The 15,697-nt window shown below is 43.4% G+C and overlaps 1 protein-coding gene across 2 annotated transcripts; it reads right to left on the bottom strand.

Moving 5' to 3' along the window:
- Positions 1 to 536: 536 nt before the first annotated feature.
- On the bottom strand, positions 537 to 8,436 carry LOC309804819 (zinc finger protein 354A-like). Of its 2 annotated transcripts, XM_082622435.1 has the most exons (5): positions 8,284 to 8,436; positions 7,142 to 7,229; positions 3,130 to 3,256; positions 2,101 to 2,196; positions 537 to 667 (listed from the first exon to the last, which is right to left on the bottom strand). In XM_082622435.1, the coding sequence occupies exons 2-5, from the start codon at positions 7,172 to 7,174 to the stop codon at positions 579 to 581; spliced, it is 345 nt and encodes a 114-aa protein (XP_082478561.1). In that variant the 5' UTR covers positions 7,175 to 7,229; positions 8,284 to 8,436; the 3' UTR covers positions 537 to 578. The 2 variants fall into 2 exon arrangements, with proteins under 2 accessions (XP_082478561.1, XP_082478562.1); XM_082622436.1 differs by lacking the exons at positions 537 to 667; positions 2,101 to 2,196 and adding an exon at positions 2,229 to 2,961.
- Positions 8,437 to 15,697: the final 7,261 nt, after the last annotated feature.

Here is a 15,697-nt window from a genome sequence, read left to right as displayed (position 1 = left end):
TCTCTGTTTACTTTGTGGTGGTCTCTAGCAGTTCCCACAAAATTAGAATATTTCTCCCAAGTGACAGTTAAAAGATAAAAGGAGAGATACGTGTGGTTCCCACCTCAAAAGATCTCACATTATACGGGGAAGAACGAGCTCTACTAAAGGTGTGGGTGCTTTAGGGATCGAGACAGCCTGTCCCACAGCCCTTCTGCTGGGCCCGCATTGTGAGGGGTCATCACTGACTCGTCTGGACCCGACAGCAACCTCAGACAAGTCCTACTACGTCTATGGCAGGTGGCTCCACATTGGTTGCAGGCTGATCCTTGCACAATATAAACCTGGGCCAGTGGCCAGGGTACTTCAACTCCTCAGAGGCTGTGCCTGGCTCTCAGGTCCCGGCCCCCTCTCCCTGCTCCCGTCTCCACACACCGGCTTCCTTTGTCTGGACTCTCGGACGTGCTCTTCCTGTGCCTGAACGCTTCTCACAATGTGGGATCCGGCCCTTCCTCGGGAAGCCTTGCCCACAGCAGTCCTCCTGTTCCCCGTTCTCACAGCACCTGTGGCTCTTCCCCCGAGGTCCTCACCGGAGGCTGTCATTCCACAGCCCTGTGTGCGATTAGCCTCCACCTCCACTGAGCTCCGCCAGGGCAGGACCTGCATCCTTCTGTCCAAGGTTGCACTGCTGTTTATCACGGGACAGGGAAGCAGTGAGCGAGGCTTAGAACCTGGCTCCCCCAGAGCCCTGGCCTCCCCAAGTCAACAGCTCTCAGTCCTCAACTTCCATGACAGCCCAATCTGCCAGTTTTCTCCTCTGGTGACTTCTTCTCAGGCTCAGCCACAGATTCTTCCTTCTTAACCCACCTCATAAAACTGAGGTTTCCTGGGACTCTGTCCTCTCCTCCGGTCCCTCATCTGCTCAGCTCAAGGCTTCAAATGCCACCTTTGCACTCATGGCTCCCTGACCTCCCTGTTGAGTTCTGACCCTGTTTACCTTCTACAGCTGTCCACTGGTGACCTCTACCCATATTTCACTAACATTTCAAATGAAACCCATCCCACACCGAACCTGTCCTATACCCTTAATAAAGGGACCTCTCCTCTTTCCTGAACTCACTGCACATGCCTTCCTCCAGGTAATGTCTTGCCTACATTATGGAATAATCTCCAGAAGGTTCCCACCTCTAGTTTTTCCTCACTTCAAATCTAGGACCAACAGTGTTTCCAAAGTAACCATTCTTAGTTAATTGAAACTGTGTAATAAGGACTCATGAATATATTCTCTGTGAAAATTTTAATAACATTGCATGTAACTAAAGTCCCCTTTCATCAATGCCCATTCTCAGTCCCAATCCAAATGTAACTAGTTACCAGCTTAGGTGTCCCCCGACCTTTCTCTTGGCACTTACACGCACATAATGCATATAGACAAACACCCACGTAATTTTCTTTACACATAAATCGCGATATGTCATAATAATGCACCGTAACTTGCTTTAGTCCTTCACGTAGCTTGGAGCTCTGCCCACACCAGTGCTGCTGCTTTCTGACTGTGGTGCTGTGTGCCAGTGTAGGGACCCACCTCAGCTTCTTTAGCCTTTACTGAGGGACGTTTAAAGTATCTCAGACTCAGACTATTTTTTCTAAAATATCAACAACCATACAACTCTTCTGCTTGAAACTCTTCAATTATTTCCAGTCATCCATGGACAGTTCCCATCCCTAAGAACTGTACCAAAGCACTTCATAGTGTGGCCCCCACCTGGCTCTCTAATCTCATTTCCTTCCTCATCTCTTTCTTTTCCCATATACCCTGAGCTTCAGTCTGAATGAATTATCTGCAGTTCCTTAAATGCACTAAGTTTGCTGAATGAATGCATGACAATGTAGCCCTCCTCTGAAACAACAGGAAATCACAAGAGAAAAGATCCTGAGAGATTCACTTGTGCAGTAATTATCAGAGAAGAAGAGGAAGCTTGTGACTAGGGGCCTTAGCATCCCTTCTCCAAAACTTCTTCAGGACTGAGAACCTGCAGAAAATTCCCCGACCAACATCTCCGAGTTGCACATGCACTCACTTACCAGACTGCTGCCTGCAGACATTCCGCACCCACTCACCTAGAGAGGAGCCTCCAGGGCTTTCTTTCTCTACCTTCCAGGGATCTTCTCCTTGCTGCAACAGGGAGATCACCTCGGGTTTGGAAAATGGGAGTCCTGCTCATAGACCAAAAAGAAGAAAAAAAAAGAAAAAGAAAAAAAACACTTGATTTTGCCTTGACACAAAGAGGTATCTGAGATCTGAGCGGAAAACTCAAAGGATGATACAGAGAACTTCTGTGGGATGCTCCAGTTGTGCCCCCACAATGTGAGGGGTGTGTTAGGGTAAAAGCAAGGGGCAATGTAACATTTAGTTGTATGTTAGTGAAGTATGATAAACATGCAGACTTGATTAACAGGGTGCTAATAGCTTTCTATACAAGAGGGAATATGTATATACTGTTAAATGTATGTTAAATGTACAGATTAAATTAATATTTGTAACAGGTATCTGTGGAAAGGATTATGTACCAAGTAGCTTGTTTAAAATGAGAAAACACTATCTGGCTCCCTTTGAAAGATGGCAGCAGTCAGCAAACTATGGGTCATAGGCCAAATCTAGGCCACTGTCTGTTTATGCATGGCCCTTGAGCAAAGAATGGTTCAAAAAAAAGAAAAGGAATATGTTACAGAGACTATATGTGGCCCACAAAGCTGAAAGTATTTACTCCCTGGCCCTTTACAGAAAAAGTTTGCTGACCCCTGTAAAAGAGAATTGAAAAAAGCCAGTGTTGGGTCAAAGAAAAAGGTTGAGGGATGCTCTCTGTTAAGAGATGAGCAAACACATCATAGTTCAGTCATAGTGGGAAAATGTTGCCTGCAGTGAGGGAATTTCTAATGTGCAGCTCTGTAGACTGTCCCATCCATGGGGCAATTCCATACCTACGAGGGAGAAAAAGGTTTTCAGGTTTATTTATGGAGATCCAGTTTGCACAGTGCTAAGGCAAAACTCAGCTAAAGTTTTTAATGACCCAGGGCTTTTACCCAGGAAATCAGATGCTGAGGTATCCCAATTTCTGAACTCTGTATCTACAGGGAAAATTTCCTTACCCAATGAGACAAGGTTACTATAGTTCTCCAGCATCACATCTTGGTACAAGTTTCTCTCAGAAGGAGCCAGCTTTCTCCACTCATCCCGTGTAAAGAACACAGCCACATCTTCAAACGTCACTGACACCTGTAGAGACAAGCATCTCAGCTCACCCAGGACCACCCATCACACAGGGTGAAAAAGGCGGCAGTGGGGAGTAGACGGGCTACCATGAAATGCTTCTGTATTATTCTAGGTTCTGAAGGTTCCAGGTCATTTGCTTAATGAACAACTGACCAATGACAAATAGATACTGAGTAGCAGGAAGTATGAACCAGGCTCCGAGTTAACTGCTACAAGAGATGGGTGGAGGTATTAAGGCCATTAGTGGGAGTGTTAATTAGAATAATCTTCCTGTTGGCAATTTGATAACATACATTAGAAGCTTTAAAATGTGCATACTCTTTAACTCTCCAATTACTATATTTGTTTGATAATGAACACTGAACAAAAATGCACATGCAAGGACATTTATCATGGTGTTAGTAACAGCAAAGAAATGGAAACAACCTCAATAATCACCGACAGAGACTAGGTTAAATAACTGAAGGCACTCTGTGCTCCCTAAAGCTTGAGGACAGTAATAATGGAAATTAAAATAGCTATAATTTATTGAATGCTTTTTTCAGGCTAAGTACTATTCTTAGAGCTTTATATTAACCTTTAGTGTATATCTTTATTTTATCTTCACAACAACCCTATGAAGAAGGTACTATTATTGTGTCCATTTTACACAAGAGAAAACAAAGAGAAATTTATCCAAGTCACACAGCTGGTATGAAGGGAAAACTCACTCCTCCTGCATGTCTCCGCTACTCTTAATACAACACTACTTCACTTCTGACACCAGATGTGGGGGGTTTTCCACACACCAAGCAATTGTGGGACACCAGCTGGGTGTCCTACAATTAAACTCAATTCTGACACCTGAAGATAGTGTCAGATTCCCACAAGACTGGCCCCCTTTCAATGTCAATCACAAGTCCAGGTTGTTACCTGTGCTGCTGACTGACTGGCTATAAATTGGAGGTTTCTACAACCCTCTCCTCAGGTTTCATTAATTTGCCAGAGTGGCTCACAGAACTCAGGAAAACATTTACTTACTAGATTACTGGTTTATTATAAAAGAAGACATAGGAACTGGCAGGTGAAAGAGCGGCACAGGGAAGGGGTGCACAGCTTCCATGCTCTCTCGGGATTCACCATTCTCTCTGACTCTCTACATGTTCACCAACCTGGAAGAACTCTGAACCCTTCTGGGTTTTTATGGAGGTTCATTACATAGGCACGATTGATTAAATCACTGACCATTGGCGACTGATTCAACTTTCATCTCCTAGGGTGGTGACAGATGGATAAGAGGGGTTATTGGGGGGCAGGACTGAAAATTCCAACACTTTAATCAAGGTTGGTTCCCCTGGCAATTCGCCCGCATCCTTAGGTGGGGTACAAAAGTAACCTCATTAACATAAACTCTGGTGTGGATACAAAACACACCCATTGTGCCTTCATTGCTCTGAAGTAATTTCAGGGATAAAAAGCATATATTACTAACCACTTAGGAAATCACAAGGGTTTTGGAAATTATGTGCCAGGAACAGGGACAAAGACCAAATATATATTTCGTATTATAAATCACAATATCACTGGTCAGTGGTAGAGGTAGAATTCCAATCCAAGGAACTGCCTCTCAACGCCTATCTCATAGGCTTAAGTAATAAATGATAATCCATACAATGGAGGTAAAGAGCAGTGATGGTAGCAAAACACTGTGAACGCACTTAATGCCAATATACTCAAAAATGATTAAAGTGGTGAGTTTAATCTTATGTGTATTTTATCAAAATAAAAAGCTAAAATGAGAAAATAAAAATATACATACATACATATGTACACATGTACATCAATAAATAATAAATAAAGAAAGGTACACAGACAATTATTCTGAGGGCTGCATACCAAAGGTATGACCATGATTATCTCAAGATGTTGGGGTAAGACTGATTTTACGTTTTTATTCTCTGAGATTTTTAACATTAACATGCAGTGCATGTATAATAAGATAATTTATTGGCACATGGCAGGGAATACAAGAAATGATCTTTGCCCTCAAAAGAATTTACAATCCAACTGGCAGACAAGAAAAACGCATGAAACAACTTGAACAAGAAAAGTGTCGCTGGACAGGACCATATACTATTTCCTCGTTCAATCCTCATTTTAGAGATGAGAAACACCAGGTCCAGGGCAGTTAAGACACCAGGTCACATACTTTACCAATGGCAGAGACAAGACGATAACTGAAGTTTTCTTTTAACCCAGCACTTGGTGGGTATATTCTCTCTCTGGTCTTAAACGTCCTGTCACTGAGTTTTACACACAATTCCACATAGTACTGATGTATCGGCAGCAGGTGAGGTTAGGGAGAAATGTCACATAGGACTCACAAGCAGGGATGGAGAAGATTCTGGGTAAGAGAGCAGCCTGGCTCTGTTGGAATGGAATGGGAAGGGCTTAGAAAAAAGTAGCCCAAATATGCAGAGGCAGGTCCTAGCCACAGTCTCAGAAGATCAACCACTACCACATTTCATGGGTCCAAAAGATACACAACATCACATTGCAGAGAACTCTGGTCATTTGGGAGCCAGGCCTGCCCTGTGTTCTGAAAGATGTACCAGACGAAAGGCTGGATGATAACTAACATGAACTTAGAGGCCAGACATACCTGGGTTTGATTTCAGGTTGCCTGACTTCGTTGAGCCTCAGTTTCAAGTGTAAAATGGGGGTGATAACTTCTGCTTCGCTATGAGAGTGAGAACAAAGGTGAAGCCCTCAGGATATTCCCCAGCAACGTTAACTACTATTAGATGAGGATGAGTAAAGGAAGGACACTGTATAGTCATTTCTATCTACCAACAGTAGATAGATAGACATCATGAACTAGAATAATATCGTTTAGCTACCACAACCACCACATATTGAACATCTACTATGTGCCCGGCCCTGATAAGAATGCTTTCCATGCACTAACTCCCAGGATCCTCTCATCTACCCTTTGAGGTAGGCCCAGTTGTTGTATTCACTTTACAGGTGAAGAAACTGAGGCACAGAGAGGAAAGAAATTGAGGCACAGAGAGGTGGAGTTTTTTGCCCAAGACCCATTAACAGCAACAGAGGAGATGGGCACAAACCTGGCCATCTGGCTCAAAAGCCCCACTGAGGAATCACCGTATACACTGCTTCTCCACTACCAATATCCCATGATATCCCATACACTGCTGCTTCCTGAGGAGTCTTCTCTCTGCTCTTGGAGTCAAGAGACCTCTCCATCTACGTCCCCACCAGCATGGCTATCCTTTGTTCACACAGTGGCTCACCTGGATGGGGTCCCACCCTCATTCTCACAACATAAAGATGAAAATGGCAGGTCAACATCAGTTTTCAAGAGAGTGACAGAAGCAAGGCACATGATCCAGAAAGTTAAGATGGAGAAAAACTAAAAACTATGGACTGGGAAAAGCCTGGCGAAGGTATCATGAGGATTTCTCAGGGGCGGAAAGAAAAAGAAAAGCATTCTGGCCAAGGGTAGGGAGGGGGACACGACTGAGCAAAGGAGACAGGCCAGAAAGGAGCTCTGCCAAGTGTGCATGTTTGTTTGTTCTGACCCCAAGTGGTATAAGACATGTGGCATCTTACCTATCAATTCAGTAATCATACAGTGAATTGAGATTAATGAATAAAAGAGTGTCTATTAGAAAAAAAAGAGAAACACAGGCCATAGATTGGGGGGTTGGAGGCAAGCATTCCCTATGCAATCCACCATCCACCAGGGTGGACCAACTCTTCCAAGGCAGAAGGACATGGGCTCCAAATCCTGGTGAAGACTGTATTGGGGAGAAAACTTCAGTTTAAGGGTAAAATAACAAAAAAAAACCCATCTATCTCTAAGACCTGAGATGGCAATGAACTCACCCGAGACCTTGCTTCCCTCTGTTCAGTAGCCATGTCCTCTTTCTGGGCAGTTTCACCTTAGGATGGGAGAAGTCTCCAGAAGCCAGATCTGAGAGAAGAAAAAGGGAACCAGGAGGAAGCCCCTTCTGCTTTCTAGACCTCAGAATCAGCAGCTCTGAAACCTTTATACCACTTGAAAATGATGCCAAGTGCCCCAAGAGAAGGAAGTCAGAAGGAACGAGGGTTAGACAGGACCAGAGAGAAGGGCTGGGTCATCCTGGTCCAGGCCCAGCTCTTTCCCTGGCTCAGAGGAAAAGTCCTAGGACTCTATCAGCAGTAGCAGCAACTCCCTGAGCCTCACCGCGTGCCAGGCACTACCTATCAATACATCATCGAGTCCCACAGCACAGTTGGCATTGTCAGCACCCCATTTTATAGATCAGGAAACTGAGGGCAGAGTGGGAGCAACTTGTCCCAGTCCACACAGCCAGGGAGGGTGGCACCAGGGTTCCAGGCACCGCGGGCTCCAGAGCACCTGCTCTAACCTCCCTGCGTGCATGTGACAACTTTTCTCCACCTCAAGCATTCCCACCCAATTCCTCCCCCTCCTGTCAAGGAAACAATTTCCAGATTTCTAGAGAAAGCTGCTTTGAAAAGGGAAAACATCAGCTCTCCTATGGCGGGGAGGGGCTGCTGTCTTGAGGAAAGGGCACATTAAACCAAAGACCTGGGTCCAGTCCTGGCTCTGCCACTGGGGGAAGCTGGCGACTCACTTCTCGCGTAAAACAAGCCTGTCACTCGGGAGTGCAGGGGTGATGGTAAGGGGAGGAAATAATTTTCTCACGTTCACTGCCAGCCTGAAACAAACTCAAATGCCGGCAGGCGCTGAGCAGGCAGCGCGCTGGGAACTGGTCGGAAAGAAGCAGGAGGGTGGCTGGGTCCAGCCGATGGGGACGATGTGTCCGACCTGTCTCGTTCAGGGGCACGTCAGTGGGATGGCTGGGGGCGGAAGGCGAACAGAGCCAGGGGTGCCCGGCTCTCGGCCCGCCGGCGCCCACAAAGACCCGGCTCGCGTCTCTTGGGCCTCTGCCCCATGCCCCGGCGACGGATCCTCCCGAAGCCCGGTGCTCCCTCCCGCATCCTGCCTACCCCCCGCCGCTCACCTCGCCCAGGCATCGGGGGTTCCGCGGGCCGCAGGCTGGAGGCTCCGGAACTGCCACGGCCGGACAGAAGCTTCCGCTGGGGACTCCACGCGGTGCCGCCCTGGCGGACCTCTGGCGAGTAATTAGCTCAAGCCAACGGCAAACGCCCGACGCCCGACGCCACACGTAGCTCCGGGAGGGGCGGGGCAGGGACAGTCGCGAGCCCCTCTGGGAAATGTAGTCCATGCGAGAACAAAAGATTCTGGGAAATGTAGTTCTTCGAGCTTGTCTGCGAGGAGAGCCCTGGCTGAGCCTATCACTTGTCCAGACCCCATTCTGGGTTCGTGGTCGAGCTCCTTGGGCTGCTGGCTCCTGGGTTCCCGGTTCTTCCAGGAGGAAACCGAGGTTCCTACAGGGCAGTGACTTGTAGCTCTGCATGTGCGTAAATGAGAGCAAGGCAAGTAGACAACCGCCAAGAACAAACCTATTTCCCCGTAAGTCTTTCAACAAGAGTGTATGGAGGACTTCCCTGGTGACTAAGTGGTTGAGAATCCGCCTGCCAATGCAAGGAGCACGGGTTCGAGTCCTGGTCCCAGAAGACCCCACATGTCTTGGAGCAACTAAACCTGTGTGCCAGAACTACTGAGCCTGTGCTTTAGAGCCGGTGAGCCACAGCTACTGAGCCCATGTGCCACAACTACTGAAGCCTGTGCACCTAGAGCCCATGCTCGGCAAGAAAGAGAAGCCACCTCAATGAGAAGCCCACGAACCTCAACGAAGAGTAGCCCCCCTCACACCACAACTAGAGAAAGCCTGTGAGCAGCAACGAAGACCCAACGCAGCCAAAAATAAAGAAAGAAATTTATATTCGAAAAAAATGTATGGATCACCTGCTATGTGCCAAGCCCCATTGTAAAGGATTTGAAATACCTCAGTGGGCAAAAGAGAGATCGTTGCTCTGGAGAACAGTTTTGGGAGGTGGGGGTGGGGGAAGGAGGTAGAGAGCAGACAATAAGCCATGAATATCATTATATAACATTTTAGGAGATAAGTGTTATGGGAAAAAGTGAAAGAAGAGCAGTGTGGTGGGGATTTGGGGCTCATTTGGGAAAGTGAGTAGGGTGGCTCCTCGCAGGCCTCACTGAGAGAGTGAGAATGGAGGGAAGAGTCAGAGGCAGTGCAGGAGAGGAGGGCCATTTCAGGCACCGAGAAACCAACAAATTTTTTTTTGGGTAAAGAAACACATGGCCCATTTAGAAGGTTTGATAAATAAAATAAAGAAAGATGCACTTGATGCCACCACACAAAAAGAAATGGTTAACATTTTGGTGAACATCTTTTAGCAGCCCTTTGAACTCCATATTAATCTCTCTGATAGTAACACCAATCTGTTTTTAACAAAATGGAATATTGCAGATAGCAATTGTAACCTATGTTGGTTACATTTATGTGTGGGTTTTTTCCCCACTTAAGAATATGCCTTGAATATTTGAACTTGCCAATAAATATTATCCATCAGTAGTGTTTTCAGTGACTTCAGTACAAACCATTGCATTTAAATAAATTCTTTTGTTAAACATATTTAAACTTATTTATTTAAATGTATTTACCTAATATTTTACCCCTACTGTTAGTTATATTTTTTCTAGTTTTTTGCTCCATTAATATCCTTGTAGCTATATCTTTTAAAATTATTATTTATTTATTTATTTGTTTGTTTGTTTGTTTATTTATTTATTTATTTATTTATTTTTGGCTGTGTTGGGTCTTTGTTTCTGTGCGAGGGCTTTCTCTACTTGCGGTGAGTGGGGACCACTCTTCATTGCGGTGCGCGGGCCTCTCACTATCTCAGCCTCTCTTGTTGCAGAGCACAGGCTCCAGACGCACAGGCTCAGTAGTTGTGGCTCAAGGTCCCTGTCACTCCGTGGCATGTGGGAACCTCCCAGACCAGGGCTCGAACCCGTGTCCCCTGCGTTGGCAGGCAGATTCTCAACTACTGCTCCACCAGGGAAGCTCGAAAATTCTTTTCTTTTCTTTTTTTTTTTTTTTGCGGTACACGGGCCTCTCACTATTGTGGCCTCTCCCATTGCGGAGCACAGGCTCTGGACGCGCAGGCTCAGTGGCCATGGCTCACGGGCCTAGCCACTCTGCAGCATGTGGGATCTTCCCAGACCGGGGCATGAACCCGTGTCCCCTGCATCAGCAGGCGGACTCTCAACCACTGCGCCACCAGGGAAGCCCGAAAATTACTTTTTAGTTTAAATTCCCTGAAGTTGAATTGCTGGATCAAGGACTGGTAGAATTCTAAGTACACTGACTAGTTGCCTTCCAGGAAGATTTTACAATTTATATTTCCATAAGCAGTTTCTGACACCCATGCCCACTCTGGGTTTTTTCTTTTTAACGATTTAAAAAATGTTCTTTTTTTATTTAATAGAGCAAAATTTTTATATTTAATTTGAAATTAAATATAATATTTATTGAACCATTCAGATATATTAATTGCCTGTATATGTACTTTGCCCATTTCCTATTGAAATGTTAAAACTTTTGGTATCATTTTGAAATACTGTATATGCACAATTTTTTAAAGAGAAAAGTGCTTGGTTGTTTATCCTGTCTATGAAAATAATGCATTCATTGTTAAAAAAATTTACACACAGTATATGGAATGAAGAAACATGTAATAAAGAAATAAATCCAACAGAAACATTGGTTACATGTTTATATGCTATTCATATATGCTGTTGTATGTGCATATACACATTTGTGAGTATGAAACAAAAATAGAATCATATTTCTCCTACTTTTAAAAATGTGAAATATACATACAGAAAGGCAATTAGAACATATAATCCAGTGTAACACATGATTATAAAGAGATCACCCCTGTAAACATCTATCCAACTTGAGAGGTAGCCCCTTACTAACACTCAGTACCTTCTTCCTAATCACTAATCAGCTACTATCATGACTTTTGAGATAGACCTTTTTGTGCTTTTCTTTATGGTTTTACTACCAACTCATACATCCTTACGTAATAGTTTTACTTGTTTTTAACTTTATAAAATAGAGTCATATAGTCATATTTTTGTGTGCTTTGTTCTCCAAACATTTTGTCAGATTTATCCCCATTATTGCAGGTAGCTTTAATTATTATACTGTCAATGGACATTTGTGTTGTCTCCAAGTTTTATCTTTTAGGAACCGTGATAAAACAAATTTAGTAATATGTTATTGGTAGAATCTAGGTGATGGTATATGGGCGTTCACTGTAAAATGGGGCTACTTCAACCCTCTAATAACATGGGTTGTTCCCTGGCAACCTGCCCCCATCTTTAGGTGTTTTCCAAAAATTAGTTCATTAACATAAGGTCTGGTGTGGTTGACAAGAGCTTGTTATGAATATCAAAAGACACATTTATCTCTCTTACCACTTAGGAAATCCCAAGGGTTTTGGGAGCTCTGTGCCAGAAACTGGTTGAAGATCATATATATATTTCTTATTATAAATCACAATATCACAAACTGGCCAAAACAACAACTTGAAACAGTCATGTTAATGAAGCTTCTTGTCTTTTCATTTATTCTCTTTTTTAAATGCAGATTTGTAAGTGTACATTTTTGTCAAATTTGATAAATTTGTTTGACCCCAAATAAAACATGGAACATTCTCATTATCCCAGAAAGTTCCCTCAAACTACTTCCCACTCAAAACCACCCACCCAGAAGCAACCACTCTTCTGATACCTTTTGCTGTATATTAGTTTTGCCAGTTCTAAAACTTCATATAAATGGAATCTTATAGTATGTACTTTTTTGTGTCTCACTTCTCTCCCTCAACATATTATTTATGAGATTAATTTATTATGGTCTGTGTATCGATACTTCTTTTCATTACTGTGTAGTATTTTTTCTTTTTTTAAAAATACCCAATATCAATAGAATTTACATTCTTTTAAAAATATTTATTTCATTAATTTTATTTTTTGCTTCATCGGGTCTTAGTTGTGGCATGTGGGCTCTTCATTGCGGTATGTGGGCTCCTCTCTAGTTGCTGTGTGCAGGCTCTCTTAGTTGTGGCGTGCAGGCTCAGTAGTTGCACTGCACGGGCTTAGTTGCCCTGCTGAATGTGGAATCTTAGTTCTCCATCCAGGGATCAAACCCACATCTCCCGCATTGTAAGGTGGATTCTTAACCACTAGACCACCAGGGAAGTCCCACTGTGTAGTATTTCATTGCACAAATGTACCACAGTATTTATGCATTCACCTGTTGATGCACGCTTGGATTGTTTCTAAGTTATTATGAAGAAAGCTGCCATGAACATTGGTGCACAAGTCTTTTGGTGGGCATCGATTTATTTCTCTTGAATAAATACCTAAGGCTAGAACAACTGGTTGTGGGGTAGGTGTATTACTCTGCTTGGGCTGCCATAACAAAATACACAGACTGGGTGGTTTAAACAACAGAAATTTATTTCTCACTGTTCTTGAGGCTAAAAAGTCCTGGGAAGTCTGATCTGAGAAGTGTAAGGTTAAGGCACCAGCAAGGTAGGGTTTATTCTGAGGCCTCTTCTCTTGGCTTGTAGGCAGCTGCCATCTTGCTGTGTGCTCACATGATCTCTTTGTGAGTGCAGGAAAGAGAGAGAGAGCAAGCTCCCTAGTGTCTCTTCTTATAAGGACCCTAATCCCATCATGAGGGCCCCACCCTCATGACCTCAACTAGCCCTGATTACTTCCCAAAAGCCTCATTTTCAAATGCCATCCACTGGGGGTTAGGACTTCAACATGTGCCTTTTGGGAGGAACACAAACATTCAGTCCATAACAGAAGGTGACGCTTAACTTTATAACAAACTATTAAATAGCTTTCCAAAGTGGTTTTATCATTTTACACTCCCAGGAGCAATGTAGGAGAGTTCCCACATGTTCACTAACACTTGGTACTGTCATCTCTTTCATTTTAGCCTTTTATTGAGTGTATAATGGCATCTCATTGTACTTTCAATTCGTATTTCCAAGAAGACTAATGATTTTGAGGCCCTTTTCAGGTGCTCATGGGCCACTTGTATATGTTCTTTTGTGAAGTATCAGCTCAAGTCTCTTTCAAGTCACTATCACAGTTTTCAAGGTCTCTGTGAAATATGATTTACTTGGTACCAAAGGATACAAGCAGAACTGAAGGGTGTCAGGAATTGCAGTGATGTGGGATGTCCTCCATCAGAGCTATTTTTCTTATTCTCCCAAACATAAATTAAATTTTACTAAACCTCTAGATGCTTTAAACTATCCCTTAGCCTTTTGGTCACAGTAACTGCTCCTAAACATTCCTTGGTGAATTTAGGTGTGCCAAACAATGGTTCTGTAGGTAGGGAATGCCTCTGAAAGAACTGGCTGAATTTCATCAAACTCAGATTGATAAAATTCATATCAAAACTGATATAAAACTCAGTTCAGTTATTTCATGCTGTTAAGAACTTTTATCCTGGGCTTCCCTGCTAGCACAGTGGTTAAGAATCCGCCTGCCAATGCAAGGGACACGGGTTCCAGCCCTGGTCCGAGAAGATCCCACAGGCCACGGAGCAACTAAATCTGTGCGCCACAACTACTGAGCCTGCACTCTAGAGCCCACAAGCCACAACTACTGAAGCCCGCATGCCTAGAGCCTGTGTTCCACAACGAGAGAAACCACCACAATGAGAAGCCAGCACACTGCCACGAAGAGTAGCCCCCAGTCGCTCCAACTAGAGAAAGCCCGCACATAGCAACGAAGACCCAGCACAGCCAAAAATAAATAAAATAAAATAAATTAATTTAAAAAAAGGAATTTATCCTGAGCACAGACTCTACATTCTCGCTATATGCTATGTTCATCGTTGCTCAGCTGTGTACCAGAGCTGTGGCACAGCTCTGTGTCTTCAGATGACCCCACTTGGAAGCACACTGCTTGCTCTACCACCAGTAGACTTCAGGGGTCACACTGCACGTCATCCCCATGGCTCCAGTCCTTACATCATCTTTACAATTTTTCCTATAAGAGGTTTAATTAATGAATTGTCTAATACATAACAACATGCATGTGTAATCAGTACTGCATACCATTATACCTATACCAATTAATAACATTGAAACCCAAATCTAATCTTGTGCTATAGGACTCAAATCATTGGCTAGGTTTAAGGAGCACATATTTTGAAACATTTAAAATTGATCCAGTTCTAACAAGTAATCCACACTTATTCTATTCTCATTCACATCATTTATGACATTACATTAATACTTTCTTTCATTTCTTGGCTCAGCAATACATCAGCCCAAGAAATGTGACTTAGCAAATTGTGGCATATTAATCTCTTGCTAGCATAGAATATATTTTGTAAAGATTTCAAGATACCCCTTACAGATTTCCTCCTGTGTCTAAAGCACTATGCTCATAAGGCATGTGATTCTGTGTGTTCTCAAGGCCTCCAGACACCAGGTAACAATGGCCCACACAGAAGGACAAATCTGAGAATAGTCTTTAAGTTGAAGTGAGCATTTTCTGTCCCAAGAGGTAAAGGTAAAAAATTATGATTAATAAACGTACCCATGCATCTTAACATACAGAAAAATTTAGATCTTATACCTTCTATCCAAGAATATATAGCTAAGATTAGATAGGTGTAACTTTGGGGCCATTATCCTCCACATCCTCCAAGTATCCAGAAGTATCTTCTGGCCCAGCAGCCATAATTTCAGCTGGCTTCACACCATTTTATTGTTTCATTTATGTTTTGAATAGATACAAGGAGTGCAGTGTGCCAGCTGGTCTTTGTCAGATATTTCCCTTCAGTGGGAGTGGTCTTTCCAGAGGTGCATACAACTATTCAGCAGCTGTCTCCTCAGATGTTTCAAATGATAGCTCAGGTACAAGGAAGCAAGACTCATGATGGCTTTGAAGCCCTAGGCCCTATCAGATCTAATGTATCTTGTAACAGCCTATGAGAACAGCTGAGTTTCCAAGGTTCCTGCAAGGGACTTGCCCAGTGTAAATACACTTTACCAATCAGGAGTCATTTTTATCTTAAGCAATGTTGCCTCATCATGCAGCTGATGAATCTTTTGAGCATGTTACCAAGGCAGTCAGAAACATAAATAAGATTGTTCAGAAACACAGTTGACATACTTTCTTGGGTGGTTACCAGGAGAACAGAGCTAAAATGCTATTCCAAGGTCAAATTCTTTCACAGAGAAAGAGAAAGGATTTCCTTATCTTATTACCTACCACCCATCCCATTGTTCTTTGGTTAATTGTTTTTTTTCATTAAACTGTATTTTGAGATCATTACTGATTCACATGCAGTTGTCAGAAATAACACACAGGGCTCCTGTGTATACTTTACCATTTCCCCAGTGGCAACATCTTGCAAAACTATAGTACAATAATGTGCTTGT

The sequence above is a fragment of the Mesoplodon mirus genome (assembly GCF_964341445.2).
Source record: "Mesoplodon mirus genome assembly, chromosome: 5".
NCBI lineage: Eukaryota > Metazoa > Chordata > Mammalia > Artiodactyla > Ziphiidae > Mesoplodon > Mesoplodon mirus.
This window is presented reverse-complemented; position numbering and strand designations above follow the sequence as displayed.

What these genes read in the sequence shown, in the direction of transcription:
- LOC309804819 (XM_082622435.1), bottom strand. Translation starts at nt 7,174, where the DNA reads ATGGCTACTGAACAGAGGGAAGCAAGGTCTCGG. An exon ending in AGAGGGAAGCAAGGTCTCGG is followed by an intron (nt 3,257 to 7,141) that starts GTGAGTTCATTG and finishes TTGTCTCTACAG; the next exon opens with GTGTCAGTGACGTTTGAAGA. An exon ending in TAGTAACCTTGTCTCATTGG is followed by an intron (nt 2,197 to 3,129) that starts GTAAGGAAATTT and finishes GTCTATGAGCAG; the next exon opens with GACTCCCATTTTCCAAACCC.